General features: G+C 53.5%; 2 protein-coding genes across 2 annotated transcripts in view; both read left to right on the top strand.

Moving 5' to 3' along the window:
• Window positions 1–678: 678 nt before the first annotated feature.
• Window positions 679–7181, top strand: LOC311314726 (kelch repeat and BTB domain-containing protein 8). Its single transcript, XM_084445187.1, is given in 6 exon segments — window positions 679–1169; window positions 1992–2145; window positions 4214–4278; window positions 4280–4293; window positions 4836–5063; window positions 5289–7181. Coding segments are annotated over 5 exon segments (2049 nt in total). The 5' UTR covers window positions 679–1169; the 3' UTR covers window positions 6877–7181.
• A 3189-nt stretch (window positions 7182–10370) lies between these two features.
• slc5a2 (solute carrier family 5 member 2) overlaps window positions 10371–14531 on the top strand; it is a gene marked incomplete at its 3' end in the record, with an annotated part of 11253 nt that continues 7092 nt past the window's right edge. The window contains exons 1-6 of the mRNA XM_084436989.1: window positions 10371–10400; window positions 11978–12082; window positions 12238–12297; window positions 13413–13517; window positions 13719–13824; window positions 13933–14013. Of these exons, the coding sequence (XP_084293115.1) occupies window positions 10386–10400; window positions 11978–12082; window positions 12238–12297; window positions 13413–13517; window positions 13719–13824; window positions 13933–14013 (472 nt within the window). The 5' untranslated portion in view covers window positions 10371–10385. The remainder of the gene's footprint in view (window positions 10401–11977; window positions 12083–12237; window positions 12298–13412; window positions 13518–13718; window positions 13825–13932; window positions 14014–14531) is intronic.

The raw sequence follows: 14531 nt of genomic DNA, 5'->3' as shown, positions 1-14531 counted from the left end.
AAAATCTAGCATTATACATGTTTGTTGGGTATATGTTGTGTAGTATTTTCAAGTGAACTTCTCTAATTTTATGTGTAATGAAGAATTTAAAGGGAACAAGCCACGCCTTCCTCCAATTAATATCCATGAAATGAGAATTCCAAAAGAATTTCCCTCTTGGAGTTATTTTCTTAGCAAAAAGAAAGCATTCTCTAATACGCATATTAGTACATTTATTGCAAAAAAAATAATCCATACCATTTATATAAAAAGTAGACCTAGGCCTATACTCAAATCCAAGACCTTCAACTTGTTCCTTATAGGACTTCATTAGTTCTAAAATACCACTAGGAATAGACTTGGTAACAAAATTAAAATATTTCGGTTTGACTGGAAATGCCTTCACCAAAGTTTCATAGCGAAGTAATTGACCATCAGCATTAAATAAGTCCTTTAGAATGTTTCTGTCAAACCAGTTTTGGTTTTGACATCACACGAGTCAGTCCAAAACAATCGTCACATCCGCTTTGCGGTCAAAGGCTAGCCAATCAGACAGGTGAAAGCGTTGCATTGCGGGTAATGCGGCTTCACTAAGTGCGGCCGAGTAAAGTCGGGCTGCAACATCTTTTTAAACTAGCTAGTTTTTTTTAAATCCGTACTGTTTTAGATATCTAAATTCCATGCTATAGTAGACTTTTATCTGGGATAATACAAGGAAGTGGTTGTCTTGGCCGATGCTTTTCTAGCAGTTGCATTCTGCAGCCCCCAGCAGAACGGGCTGTCTTGTCTCTGTCTCTGTGTTGTTGTCTCTCATGCGGCGGACTGAGAACCAGAGCCGTGATGCGCTCTGCTCCCGAGGCCGGATTCTCTCACAGTAGGACGGGACAGACTGAGAACCGTGATCCGTGATGCGCTCTGCTCCCCAGGCCGGATTCTCTCACAGTAGGACGGGACAGACTGAGAACCGTGATCCGTGATGCGCTCTGATCCCCAGGCCGGATTCTCTCACACTAGGACGGGAGAGGCGCACCGAGGAGGTCGGAGGACGAGACACACGGATGGACACTGGACAACATGCTGGAACTGCCTTCTTGACTGATCGTAAACAAGCAGGCTCGTAGACACAGGCCGGCTGGCTGACAGAGCGACCCGTGTTCAAGAAACCCAAGACAAAGAGGTTTAGTTTCAATGTAAGTTTATGTCAACATTGGATTGCTGCATATTGTGTCAGCGTTTGTGAATGTACCATGTTGTTAGTCCAAATTAGTCAGCTGTTGATTTGGATATTTGTTTTGGGTTGCTACACCTTCGTTATTTGAATCATATATGTTCTGGACAGTTATTTATTCATTTTTAGCCATTTTCTCCATCCATCCTCCTTTTATTGAGTTTGCTAGAAGCAATGTCTGTAAGTATTGGGAGTTATAATCTTTATATCTTTATAAGTAAGTTAGAGCATTATTTAGTTAGCTAACGTTATAAGAAATCAATACATGGAAGCTAATTCATACTAGGTTTGTAGATAATTTCAATGTATACTGTATACTGTACTTATCTTCTATTAGCTTATTGTGTTATCTTATCATTTGTGTACATTGCCAGGCTAGAATTGAATTGCATAGGTTTTATCAATAGTTATCCATATTGTATTTCTTCTTTCAAAATAACACTGAAGACTAGGCTATAACTTTCTTAGACCTACTTTGTGACTCTGTTTTTGTAATTGTTATTACAGTTTTACAATCAAACCAGAGAAACCCCTCAAACTGCATGCATCAGCTTCTTGTGGAGTAATTTGAATCACTGTTTACACTGCTGGATAACGAGGCACAGCTGTTGAGACCGGTACACTAAGGACTGGGGTCACGAAGACTGTGATATACTGCAGCTTCACAAGCTGTTCACATACTCCACTGTTACATTATGTCTAAATGGATGTTTAAAAGCTGTGTCCAGTAGGAGGCAGGTCAGCGACAACGAAACTCTCCTAAACGTTTGCATGTGTGTGTCAGATGAGCACCATGAGGGGGGGCACAGTGACCTGGAGACCCCAGCCATGGCAGGACGGGGACGGGGGGGGCAAAGAGCCCCTCTCGGACAGCGATTCTGAGGAGGAGGACTTCCCTGACGACACTACCACCCCACTGGGGGACTACGTCATTCACGGTGAGGAGAGAGGAGGCTCGGGAGGGGGTCAGGGTGGGGGTCAGGGAGGGGGTCAGGGTGGGGGTCAGGGAGGGGGTCAGGGAGGGGGTCAGGGTGGGGGTCAGGGAGGGGTTCAGGGAGGGGGTCAGGGTGGGGGTCAGGGAGGGGGTCAGGGAGGGGGTCAGGGTGGGGGTCAGGGAGGGGGTCAGGGAGGGGGTCAGGGTGGGGGTCAGGGAGGGGTTCAGGGTGGGGGGTCAGGGAGGGGGTCAGGGTGGGGGTCAGGGAGGGGGTCAGGGTGGGGGTCTACGTCCTGTTATATGACCTGCCTGACTTGGACGGTAGTGGGGTAGGGGCACAGATGGTGGTTATATGAAGGACGTTGTTCCCCCATGAACAAGCTCACATTGGTTCAGGTGTGATAACCCCCTGCTCCCCCTGCCCCCCCCCCCCCCCCCCTCTCTCAGGTGTGATAACCCCCTGGTCCCCCTGCCCCCCCCCCCCCCCCCCTCTCTCTCAGGTGTGCTAACCCCCTGGTCCCCCCTGCCCCCCCCCCCCCCCCCTCTCTCAGGTGTGATAACCCCCTGGTCCCCCTGCCCCCCCCCCCCTCTCTCAGGTGTGATAACCCCCCCCCCCCCCCCCCTCTCTCAGGTGTGATAACCCCCTGCCCCCCCCCCCCCTCTCTCAGGTGTGATAACCCCCTGCCCCCCCCCCCCCCCCTCTCTCAGGTGTGATAACCCCCTGCCCCCCCCCCCCCCCCCCCTCTCTCAGGTGTGATAACCCCCTGCCCCCCCCCCCCCCTCTCTCAGGTTTGATAACCCCCTGCCCCCCCCCCCCCCCCTCTCTCAGGTGTGATAACCCCCTGCCCCCCCCCCCCCCCCTCTCTCAGGTGTGATAACCCCCTGCCCCCCCCCCCCCCCCCTCTCTCAGGTGTGATAACCCCCTGCTCCCCCCCCCCCCCCCTCTCTCAGGTGTGATAACCCCCTGCTCCCCCCCCCCCCCCCTTCTCTCAGGTGTGATAACCCCCTGCTCCCCCCCCCCCCCCCCTCTCTCAGGTGTGATAACCCCCTGCTCCCCCCCCCCCCCCCTCTCTCAGGTGTGATAAACCCCCTGCCCCCCCCACCCTCTCTCTCAGGTGTGATAACCCCCTGCCCCCCCCCCCCCCCCCCCCTCTCTCAGGTGTGATAACCCCCTGCCCCCCCCCCCCCCCCCTCCCCCTCTCTCAGGTGTGATAACCCCCTGCCCCCCCCCCCCCCTCTCTCAGGTGTGATAACCCCCTGCCCCCCCCCCCCCCTCTCTCAGGTGTGATAACCCCCCTGCCCCCCCCCCCCCCCCTCTCTCAGGTTTGATAACCCCCTGCCCTCCCCCCCCCCCCCCCTCTCTCAGGTGTGATAACCCCCTGCCCCCCCCCCCTCTCTCAGGTGTGATAACCCCCTGCCCCCCCCCCCCTCTCTCAGGTGTGATAACCCCCTGCCCCCCCCCCCCTCTCTCAGGTTTGATAACCCCCTGCCCCCCCCCCCCCTCTCTCAGGTGTGATAACCCCCTGCCCCCCCCCCCCCCCTCTCTCAGGTGTGATAACCCCCTGCCCCCAACCCCCCCCCCCCCCCCTCTCTCAGGTGTGATAACCCCCCTGCCCCCCCCCCCCCTCTCTCAGGTGTGATAACCCCCTGCCCCCCCCCCCCTCTCTCAGGTGTGATAACCCCCTGCCCCCCCCCCCTCTCTCAGGTTTTGATAACCCCCTGCCCCCCCCCCCCCCCTCTCTCAGGTTTGATAACCCCCTGCCCCCCCCCCCCCCCCCCCTCTCTCAGGTTTGATAACCCCCTGCCCCCCCCCCCCCTCTCTCAGGTTTGATAACCCCCCTGCCCCCCCCCCCCCCCCCCCTCTCTCAGGTTTGATAACCCCCCTGCCCCCCCCCCCCCTCTCTCAGGTTTGATAACCCCCTGCCCCCCCCCCCCCCCCCCCCATCTCTCAGGTTTGATAACCCCCTGCCCCCCCCCCCCCCCCCTCTCTCAGGTGTGATAACCCCCCTGCCCCCCCCCCCCCCCCCTCTCTCAGGTGTGATAACCCCCTGCCCCCCCCCCCCCTCTCTCAGGGCTGAAGCAGCTTCTGGATGCTCAGCAGCTGTGTGACGTCACACTCCTAGTGGAGGGGAAGAGTTTTCATGTGTCATAGGTGAGGCTTTCTCTTCTCTCTGTATCAGTGCTTTGTGTGTGTGTGTGTGTGTGTGTGTTGTGTGTGTGTGTGTGTGTGTGTGTGTGTGTGTTTAACCGTAACATGTGTTTTAGGTGATCTGGCATTAACATGTGTTTTTAGGTGATCTGGCATTAACATGTGTTAACATGTTAACGCCAGTTCACACATTAAGTGAGACAGAGTACATTGGTTCACACCTGGCATTAGAACACATGCGTCAGACCACTTGTGATCGGATCTCACTTCCCCCTCTGCAAATAAACACTCCCTCTCCCTGTCCCTCTCCCTCTCCCTCTCCCTCTCCCTCTCCCTCTAACCTCTCCCTCTCCCTCTCCCTCTCCCTCTCCCTCTCCCTCTCCCTCTCCCTCTCCCTCTCCCTCTAACCTCTCCCTCTAACCTCTCCCTCTCCCTCCCTCCCTCCCTCTCCCTCTCCCTCTCTCTTCAATTCCTCTGCCTAATCCCAAATTGACTTCCCTCCTTCTCTCCTCCCTCCTCTCTCGTCCTCCTCTCCTCCCTCTCAGAGTCCTGCTGGCGGCGGTGAGCCCGTACTTCAGAGCCATGTTCACCAGCCCGCTGGTGGAGTCCCGCCTCACCGAGATCCGCCTGGAGGAGGTGACGCCGTCCGTCATGGAGACGGTCATCCAGTTCGTCTACACCGGGGAGGCGGGGCTTTCCCTGGACACGGCGGAGGACCTGTTTGTGGCAGCCAATCGGCTTCAAGTGATGCCGCTGCAGGACCTGTGCTCTAGGTAATGGCCGTCATAATTTATGATTTATCAGCAGACACGAAGCACTCTGACATCTGCCTACCCCGACGATTTCCGGAAGTATTTTAAGAAGTTGATATTGATTTACAAGATGGTGTTTCTCTGAGGAAAGATTGAATTTATTTCATGGACAATCACGATCAACAAAAGTTTGATATTAATGGACAAATTCTGACGTCCGTCTTCTGTCCCCCGCTGTGTGTCCAGGTTTCTGTTCGAGCACCTGTCTGTGGACAACTGCTTGGGGATGTACTCCCTGGCCCGCTCCCACCAGGACCAGCTCCTCCTCCGCGCCTCCCTCCGCCTGGTCGCTCAGCACTTCCCCAGCGTCGCCCGCCAGAAGGACTTCCTGCTCCTGGACCAGGGGACCCTGGGCAGCCTGCTGGGCTCCGACCGCCTGGGCGTGGAGTCCGAGGCGGAGGTGTACGACGCGGCGCGCCGCTGGGCGGAGCACCGGCCTCCGGAGCGCTACGCCCACATGCCGGCGCTGCTTCACCACCTGCGCCCGGGGCTGCTCTCCCAGGAGGAGTCCAGGAGGCTGAGGCTGGAGCTGGGGCCGGCGGGGGCCGGGAAGGGGCCGGGGGGCCCGGGGGGTCCGCTGAGGCCCCGCGAGGGGATGTTCGAGAAGAAGATCGTGTGCGTGGACCTGAAGCCGCGCGAGGACGACACACTGACGGAGAGGGACTTCACGGTGGACTGCTTCGACCCGCGCTCGGGGAAGTGGGAGAAGCTGGCGGCGCTGGGCTCGCTGCTCTGCCCCGGGTGCACGGTGGCGGGGGGCCGGCTGTTCGTGGCCGGGGGCATCCTCCGGGGCGGCACCGTGTCCTCCACCGTCCACGAGTACGACGCCGTGTTGGACCGCTGGCTGGAGCGCCCGCCCATGCTGCACCCCCGCGCCATGCTGGGCCTGCTGGGCTGCGGGGAGACCCTCTACGCCCTGGGGGGGTGCAACCGCTCCGCCCTGCTCGACTCCTGCGACGCCCTGGACCTGACCTCGCTGCGCTGGGCCCCCGGCCCCCGCCTGCCCCTCCCTCTGCGCTCCTTCGCCTGCGCCGGCCTCCGCGGGCGCCTCTATCTCCTGGGCGGGACCACCTTGGAGCAGAACCGGGCCGTGGTGCACGCTGGCGTGCTCATCTACCACACCCTGATGGACTCCTGGAGCCGCGTGGCGCTGGACTCTGGCGCCACCTGCCTGGCGGGAGGGGTGGCAGTGCGGGGCGGCGTCTGCGCCATAGGGGGCTACATGAGGGACGCCACCAAGTTCGTGGACGGGAACTACACCCACCTGGAGCCGCTGGACGCCACCGGGCGCGTGCTGTTCTTCAGGGAGGGGCGGGGCTCCGGGATGGAGCGGGAGGTGGCGGGGGCGGTGCTAGCGGAGAGGGGAGGGGCCGGAGGGGGAAGCGACCGCGCCCCCAGCCCCGTGGTGTTCCCCGGGCTGCCTCGGAGGATCGCGGCGGGGGGCGTGGCCAGGTGGAAGAGGAGGATCTACGTGCTGGGGGGGGAGAACGGGTCGAGGTTCTACGACAGCGTGTACTGCTGGAAGCCCGGCTGGCGGAGCTGGGTCCAGAGACGGGAGAAGCTTCCGGGGGACACGGGCGGGGTCAGCCAGTTCGGATGCACCACCCTGAAGTTCCCCAAGAAACACATCCTGTCCAGACTGAGGCTGGCGCGGGAGGACTGTAAGAACCAGGACGACGACGACGACGACGACGAGGATGAAGATGACGATGAGGATGAAGATGATGATGATGATGAGACTGGCAGGGACCAATCGAGTAGAACTATGACCTGACAGAACCACAGCACATCGTGGGGAGACTTGAAACGGCTGGTCAGACAGATACACACACACACACACACACACACACACACACACACACACACACACACACACACAGAGAGAGAGAGAGAGTGGGGATTGGGGAATAGGAACATTTCTATCTGAATGTAACCAACCACAGTTTGCCACAATACAAATAACAAATAGGCTAAAGTCCTTCTTCACTATAATGAGTTAAAGGAGTAGTAAAGGGAAAAATCATGTTTAGCCCTGTTTTAAGGTTACTTATGATCATATACAATGGTTCAGATCAAAAAGTTGACAAAACTAGCACTTTTGAGAAAGTTGATTATTGCTCTACCAACGTTTTGGTCATACAATGGATGTGGGTGGGCACCGTGAAAAATCATTCAAAAACATGTTCAACTCTCAATTTCACTTCTTGTCTTTGAAATCGAGAGTTTAACATGTTTTTTGAATGATTTTTCAAGGTGCTCACCCACATCCATTGTATGACCAAAACGGTGGTAGAGCAATTATCAACTTTCTCAAAAGTGCTAGTTTTGTCAACGTTTTGATCTGAACCATTGTATATGATCATAAGTAACCTTAAAACAGGGCTAAACATGATTTTTCGACTCCTTTAAGAAAGGAATGTGTTTGAATGTGCTCATGGTAATTTATGTTTTTAATATTTTTAAGTGCATTGCTGTCAGTCCGGTTGACATAGATTTTTAGATGTTTTTAAATGGCTGAATTAGCTTAGCCTCGTGAGACCATCCTGATCTTGCGAGCTCTCGTTCCGTTTCTCTACACAGGTAGAGTCCGGCCACGCTCAATAGAAATCCGTTGGTGCTGTTGGCCACAGTTTGGCCTGTCCAGTTTAGTTGATGAAGACCCGAGATTAGCACCAAATCATAACATCATGCTCTTGAGGAGTTTGGTGTCAATGCTGCTACGTTTTCAACAGCTATATCTCTCGAATGGGTCGGGGAAGAGCTTGAGCGCCAGTCGCCTGCTAATCATTTTGAATGACATCCATCTCTAGCAGAGAAACACTATCTTTCTATTAAACATTGCCAGACTGACTCGTGCTGAGAAACATAATGTGAGCTTGTGAGATCAGGACGATGTCACGAGGCTAGAAGTCTCCCTTTTTAACCGAATCCTCAGTGAGGGTGTGGTGGATCACGAGGTCCGTATTGCACATATCCTCGGCCTCGTCACCTCCAGTGAACTGACTGTATGTTGTGTTTGAATGGATACAGTGGATGATGAGTTTTAGCTTATTTATTTGAACGGGGATAACGAGGATCTGCTCCGGTGATCAGCCCAGGTCCACCAAAGGATCGCTCTGTGATGTCACTGTGAACTTTTGACCCCCTCATTCAACCTTTCGTCCGGTCCAAGAACCAATGGGACCCTGACCTGATTCAAATAGTTTTCCCCGTCCACCCCTGAACCCATCTCCAATCAAATTTGAGTATCTCAAAGGAGGTGTGGTTTTAGAAGTCACTGATTTACCCAAGTTACCCCCATCCCAATACCAAAGCACATATCTGTGCCTGATATTTCATCTTAAGTTAGTTAGATTTTATTCTTAGGTCACCCAGCGGCTACTTTACTTGTAATCTTGTGTAGCCAGACCTCTCCACACTTCGTTTACATGGTGCCAGCGCTGGAGAAAGGTCTGTCTGGACTCTACCATTCGGGGAGAGGGGGATCAAAACGCTGTATTTCTTTAAACCAATCACAATCGTTCTCGGCGGCGCGGTTGCTAGGTCGTCGTTGCTTCACGTAGTCTGGATTGAATCTGATTGGGCGGACAGCAGATTTTTACCACCACCGATTAACGAATAAAGAAAACCTACATTCGTTGAGTCAGACTACTTCACTAGAAAACCAATCAGACTGATTTTGAATTTATACTAAATGTAAGGCTGTCGTAGGGCTATACGCTTCTAAGACGGGCAGTTTTACACACCCTGCTTTGAACACCTCCGTTAGACTTGTGTGTAAATAGTGTGAGATATGTATAGCGTGTGTGTGTGTATTTGTGTGTACAGTTTGCAAATGCGCGCGTGTGTGTGTGCGTGCGCGTGTGTTGGGCAGTGAATGACTTTCTGTTTGTAAAACAAAGAGGAGCATCTGATCACCCGCCCCTCACCCTAAAGAAAGAGAGATGAACGTTTTTGAGTTGAGAGGCAAATTGATATTTTGATGACAGCCATGCTATCAATTGATTAAAGGATTATTTGCTTAATGGTTTATCTCATCGTTTTTACCTTCCTCAACTAGTCTACTACTTTCACTGATGACAAATGAGTTAAGCTAAAGGCAGAGAGCGGGGGAGAGGGAGAGAGAGAGGGAGAGAGAGAGAGAGACGTAGTGTTGAACTGACACATTGACACTGCTGGGGAGAGTTGCAGGAGAGAGGGAGAGAGAGAGGGAGAGAGAGGGAGAGAGAGATGTAGTGTTGAACTGACACTGCTGGGGAGAGTTGCAGGAGAGAGAGAGAGGGAGAGAGAGAGAGAGAGACGTAGTGTTGAACTGACTGCTGGGGAGAGTTGCAGGAGAGAGAGAGAGAGGGAGAGAGAGAGACGTAGTGTTGAACTGACACTGCTGGGGAGAGTTGCAGGAGAGAGAGAGAGAGAGAGAGACGTAGTGTTGAACTGACACACTGCTGGGGAGAGTTGCAGGGGAGAGAGAGAGAGAGAGAGAGAGGGAGAGGGAGAGAGAGAGGAAGAGAGAGACGTAGTGTTGCAGGAGCAGTAGAGTGAAACTAGTGTTGAACAGTAAGTGGAGACTAGACATTAACTAGTAAAGTCATTAATAAAACCCTGATTCAGCCTGTTGGTCAGGAGACCAAAGGTCTCACTGAGCAGCTAGCTGCCCCCCTGCTCACTCCTCCCTCCTCTCCCTCACTCTCACTCCTCCTCACTCTCCCTCCTCCCTCACTCTCCCTCCTCTCCCTCACTCTCACTCCTCCTCTCCCTCACTCTCACTCCTTCTCTCACTCAGGTGTCGTCGTCTCACACGTCCTCCTATGCTCTACCTGTCTGTAGAAAGTGTCTTTTTAAATTCGTTTTTTTTACCAAAACAGTATCTCACTGACACTCTTGCCTGTCATCAGTTAGTGTGTGTTTTGGGTGGACACCCTGTTCTGGTAGAGAGTATAGTGAGTGCATTAGTGGTCAGTTTTCATCAGGAGTCCGAGGAGGAGCCTGGTTTGGGACATGGAGGACCCGTCGTCTGATCCGCCGTCCGCCCACGCGACCGTCAACAACGCCGCCGATATAACCGTCATCGTCGGATACTTTGTGATGGTCATAGGGGTCGGCATCTGGGTGAGTCCACAGGCGTGTGCGCGTCAATTGTCTCACACTATACACCACCCTTACTGCCATGTATAGTATAATATGCCAAAATGAGGTAGAGCATCCTATGGTTGTCCTGTCTGTCAGTCAATGTTCCGGACCAATCGTGGCACGGTGGGCGGATACTTCCTGGCAGGTCGTACCATGACGTGGTGGCCAGTGAGTGAAGCACCTGTCACAAACCATATAGAACTGTATACCGACACTGTGGGGCGAATTCACTAAAGGATTGCGCAGCTTTTCCTGACGCAAAGCCTGTGCAAATAAGTCAAAAATTATGTTTGCTATTCACAAAGCCCTCGCAAAGGGTGAAATACGGTGTTAACTGCGTTGCGTTCGTCATTGCGTTGCTCTGCGCCGGTGTTATTAGCTCATATTTAAATTAGGTAATATGGGCGGAGAATGTTCCCCTTTCTATGCAAATGAACATTATTGCAAAACCCGCCCAATTCACAAACATCGGCGCAAATTGCCTCACGCAGTTAAAGTGAAATTAATACCGTTTTCAGAAACGTGGTGGTATTTAAGCGCAAGGGGTGTGTCGCGGCCAGCCTGTCCGCTGATCATGGCAGCAGTGATTGTTGCGAGGCGAAGGCATCGCAATGCCAGGCATGTTGTTCGTGAGAGAATATTTAGAAGAAGGTCACTTTTTGATTTAACACTAGAACCACAGCGGTAACTGTTTGGACACCAGAGCGCGCAGCTCTTCAGCCAACTGGAGGATGAAGTCGCGTCTGGGGAGGCTCAGTTGACTATGCGTCTCTCCACCCGTCCCCAGCGAGTCCAAGCTCCCCCAATGAATATAATAGCCTACATAGCACGAAACTGTGCGTATAATAGTCTATACGCGAAACTGCGCATTCCCTTTAGCTGTTCATTGAACGGCTGGGGGCCGATATATGTATAAATAAATAAATAAATAAAAACATAGCCTACACAATATTTGTTTTATTTGAATGGTCTTGAAAATATTTTGCTTTTGTATCATAGGTGACGGCAGGTATCATCTTCAGCCATGGATGATGACTCCCGTGCGTAATCCTTCCAACGTTGGAGAGGCGGCGTACAACTGGGCTCACATCAGGACGCGCGGTGTGATTGAGTGCACATTTGGAATCCTGAAAAGCCGTTTAGATGCCTAGATCGTACCGGTGGGGCAATGTTATACACTCCCCCAAAAGTATGCCAGATCATCGTGCTGCAACTTGCATAACATAAAATGACAATTTTTCCTTTGTTCGTCTTTTTAAATCATTCCACCTCCGTTTGCAGTCTTCCGCGTTTACACACACAAATGGCACTGACTGATTGGGAAATTAAACCCCAAATATGATTTTTTGCTGCAGTCGTGATATTTTTTGCCGAAAGCTGTGAGACATGTTTTTGAACCTCGTCCGTGAGGCCTTCAAGTTCGCTGTCTGAAAATCGTATCTTTCTTTTTCTGTCTGCCATCGTCCAATGATATGCATACGAGTTGTAGCCTATGCGCAGTATGCGCAGTATTTATAGTCATTTCCTATATCAGCAGCAAATTGCACTCAGCCGCAAACACCGAATGGGCGTGTTTGCGCTGGGATATTATTAGCGCAATATCTTTAGTGAATAGGTTTTTAAAACGGAGCACATAGCGGGCGCAACTGACGCGCAATATTATGGTGCAATTAGCGGGCGCAATTTGCTTTAGTGAATTCGCCCCTGTGTGTATGTAGAACAGTCACCCCCCCGTTCTTCCTCAGGTTGGCGCGTCCCTCTTTGCCAGTAATATCGGCAGCGGCCATTTTGTGGGCCTGGCTGGAACTGGGGCTGCCAGTGGCATCGCCGTGGGGGCGTTCGAGTGGAATGTGAGTGCCACCCCGAGACCCCGAGATCCCGAGACCCCGTTTTGGTCTCAGACCCAGCGCTGACACGCCTGGTCCGGCGGGGTCGACGAGGCTGTACCAGTGTAACCGTCTTGTGGTCTTGACCTCTGTTCTTCTTCTGTCTCTTCCTCCGCCAGGCGCTGTTCATCGTGCTCCTGCTGGGGTGGCTGTTTGTACCCGTGTACCTCACTGCAGGGGTGAGTTAACCCAGTGACCTCTTAGAAGAGCTCTCATACAGTATGGAGCTGAGTAGCCCTGTCTGGGACTGGTGGGACTGGGAGCTGAGTAGCCCTGTCTGGGACTGGGAGCTGAGTAGCCCTGTCTGGGACTGGGAGCTGAGTAGCCCTGTCTGGGACTGGGAGCTGGGTCGCCCTGTCTGGGACTGGGACTGGGAGCTGAGTAGGCCTGTCTGGGACTGGGACTGGGAGCTGAGTAGGCCTGTCTGGGACTGGGAGCTGGGTAGCCCTGTCTGGGACTGGGACTGGGAGCTGGGTAGCCCTGTCTGGGACTGGGACTGGGAGCTGAGTAGGCCTGTCTGGGACTGGGACTGGGAGCTGAGTAGGCCTGTCTGGGACTGGGAGCTGGGTAGCCCTGTCTGGGACTGGGACTGGGAGCTGAGTAGCCCTGTCTGGGACTGGGAGCTGGGTAGCCCTGTCTGGGACTGGGAGCTGGGTAGCCCTGTCTGGGACTGACAAGACCAAATGTCACCCCTGGACCTCAGGGAAGTAGGTAGGTGGGTAGGCGGGTAGGCGGATAGGAAGGTAGATAGATAGATAGGTAGATAGGTAGATAGGTAGGTAGGTAGGTAGGTAGGTAGATAGATAGACAGATAGATAGATAGATAGATAGATAGATAGATAGATAGATAGATAGATAGATAGATAGATAGATAGATAGATAGGTAGGTAGGTGGGTAGGTGGGTGGGTGGGTGGGTAGGTAGGTAGGCAGGTAGGTAGGTAGGTAGGTAGGTAGGCAGGTAGGCGGGTAGGTAGGCAGGTAGGTAGGTAGGTAGGTAGGTAGGCAGGTAGGTAGGTAGGTAGGTAGGTAGGCAGGTAGGTAGGTAGGTAGGTAGGCAGGTAGGTAGGCGGGTAGGTAGGTAGGCAGGTAGGTAGGCAGGTAGGTAGGTAGGTAGGTAGGTAGGCAGGTAGGTAGGTTGGTAGGTAGGTAGGTAGGTAGGTAGATAGATAGATAGATAGGTAGGTGGGTAGGTAGGCAGGTAGGTAGGTAGATAGGTAGGTAGGCAGGTAGGTAGGTAGGTCCATGGTGTGATTTCTACCTGTCCTCCATGCTGCCTGTCTGTCTGTCTCCCAGGTCATCACCATGCCTCAGTACCTGAAGAAGAGGTTTGGAGGGACCAGGATCAACCTCTACCTCTCTGTCATATCTCTCTTCCTCTACATCTTCACCAAGATCTCTGTGAGTCCTTAATTAACCCCAGCATAGATCCGATCTGTTTATCTATAGGACCTTCTCTTCGGGCGTTTTAGTTTGTCTGGCATCTACTGCCGTCGGTCAGTTTGATTGCATGCCGACGCAAGTGAAAAGGCCCTGGCTTGTCTCTTTAGTGAAGCGGTCAGGTGTAGTTCCTGGAGAGGAACCGTCTGTGTTTCTGTGCAGGTGGACATGTTCTCTGGGGCGGTGTTCATCCAGCAGGCGCTGGGATGGAACATCTATGTAGCCGTCATTGCTCTCCTCTCCATCACAGCTCTCTACACCGTCACAGGTACAGTAACACCTGCTGCTGGAGAATGGACCATAATGCATTGCAGTATGCTGACTAACGTTCGTTTACCCGAAGCCAGTGTTCATGATGCTTGTCGTCGTTTCCCAGGAGGCCTGGCGGCCCTGATGTACACGGACACGGTCCAGACCTTCGTCATCATCGCCGGAGCCTTCGTCCTGACCGGCTTCTGTAGGTCCAGAGTCCACCTGCGGTCCGCCGGCGTCACGGCAACGCATCCTTGTCTGTTTACCTCTCAGCGGCGGTCACGAGGATGCTGCTGAGTCAGCGCTGCCTGTTAATACAGGACTGGACCAGCGCACAGGGGCTGCTGGGAAGTTTCTCTGCTTCTCTGTTCGCCTCCCACACATCCACGCTTACAGAGTCGAGTCCAGTCGAGTTGAATTCCTTTTGAGTCGAGCTGAATGGATGTGTACAGTAAAGGCCAATTTATACTTCGTCGTACGACACTTTTGAAAGTGTCGACAGACAGAAATGACGACACTTTTGTGTGGGACAGGGGTGTCTTGCACCGACCAAACTTTCTAAGGTCGCAGACCGCGTAGCTTTCGTCGCACAGCTGTGATTGGATAGCTAGATAGAAGGCGCGTTCGTTGCTACGGATCAATCAGCCGCGCGTCTGCGAGTTACCATGGAGGTGATCAGACACTTCGCCGAAGTATAAATGCTAAATGTCGGTCGACATTTCT

The sequence above is a fragment of the Borostomias antarcticus genome (assembly GCF_949987555.1).
Source record: "Borostomias antarcticus genome assembly, chromosome: 1".
Lineage (NCBI taxonomy): Eukaryota > Metazoa > Chordata > Actinopteri > Stomiiformes > Stomiidae > Borostomias > Borostomias antarcticus.
This window is presented reverse-complemented; position numbering and strand designations above follow the sequence as displayed.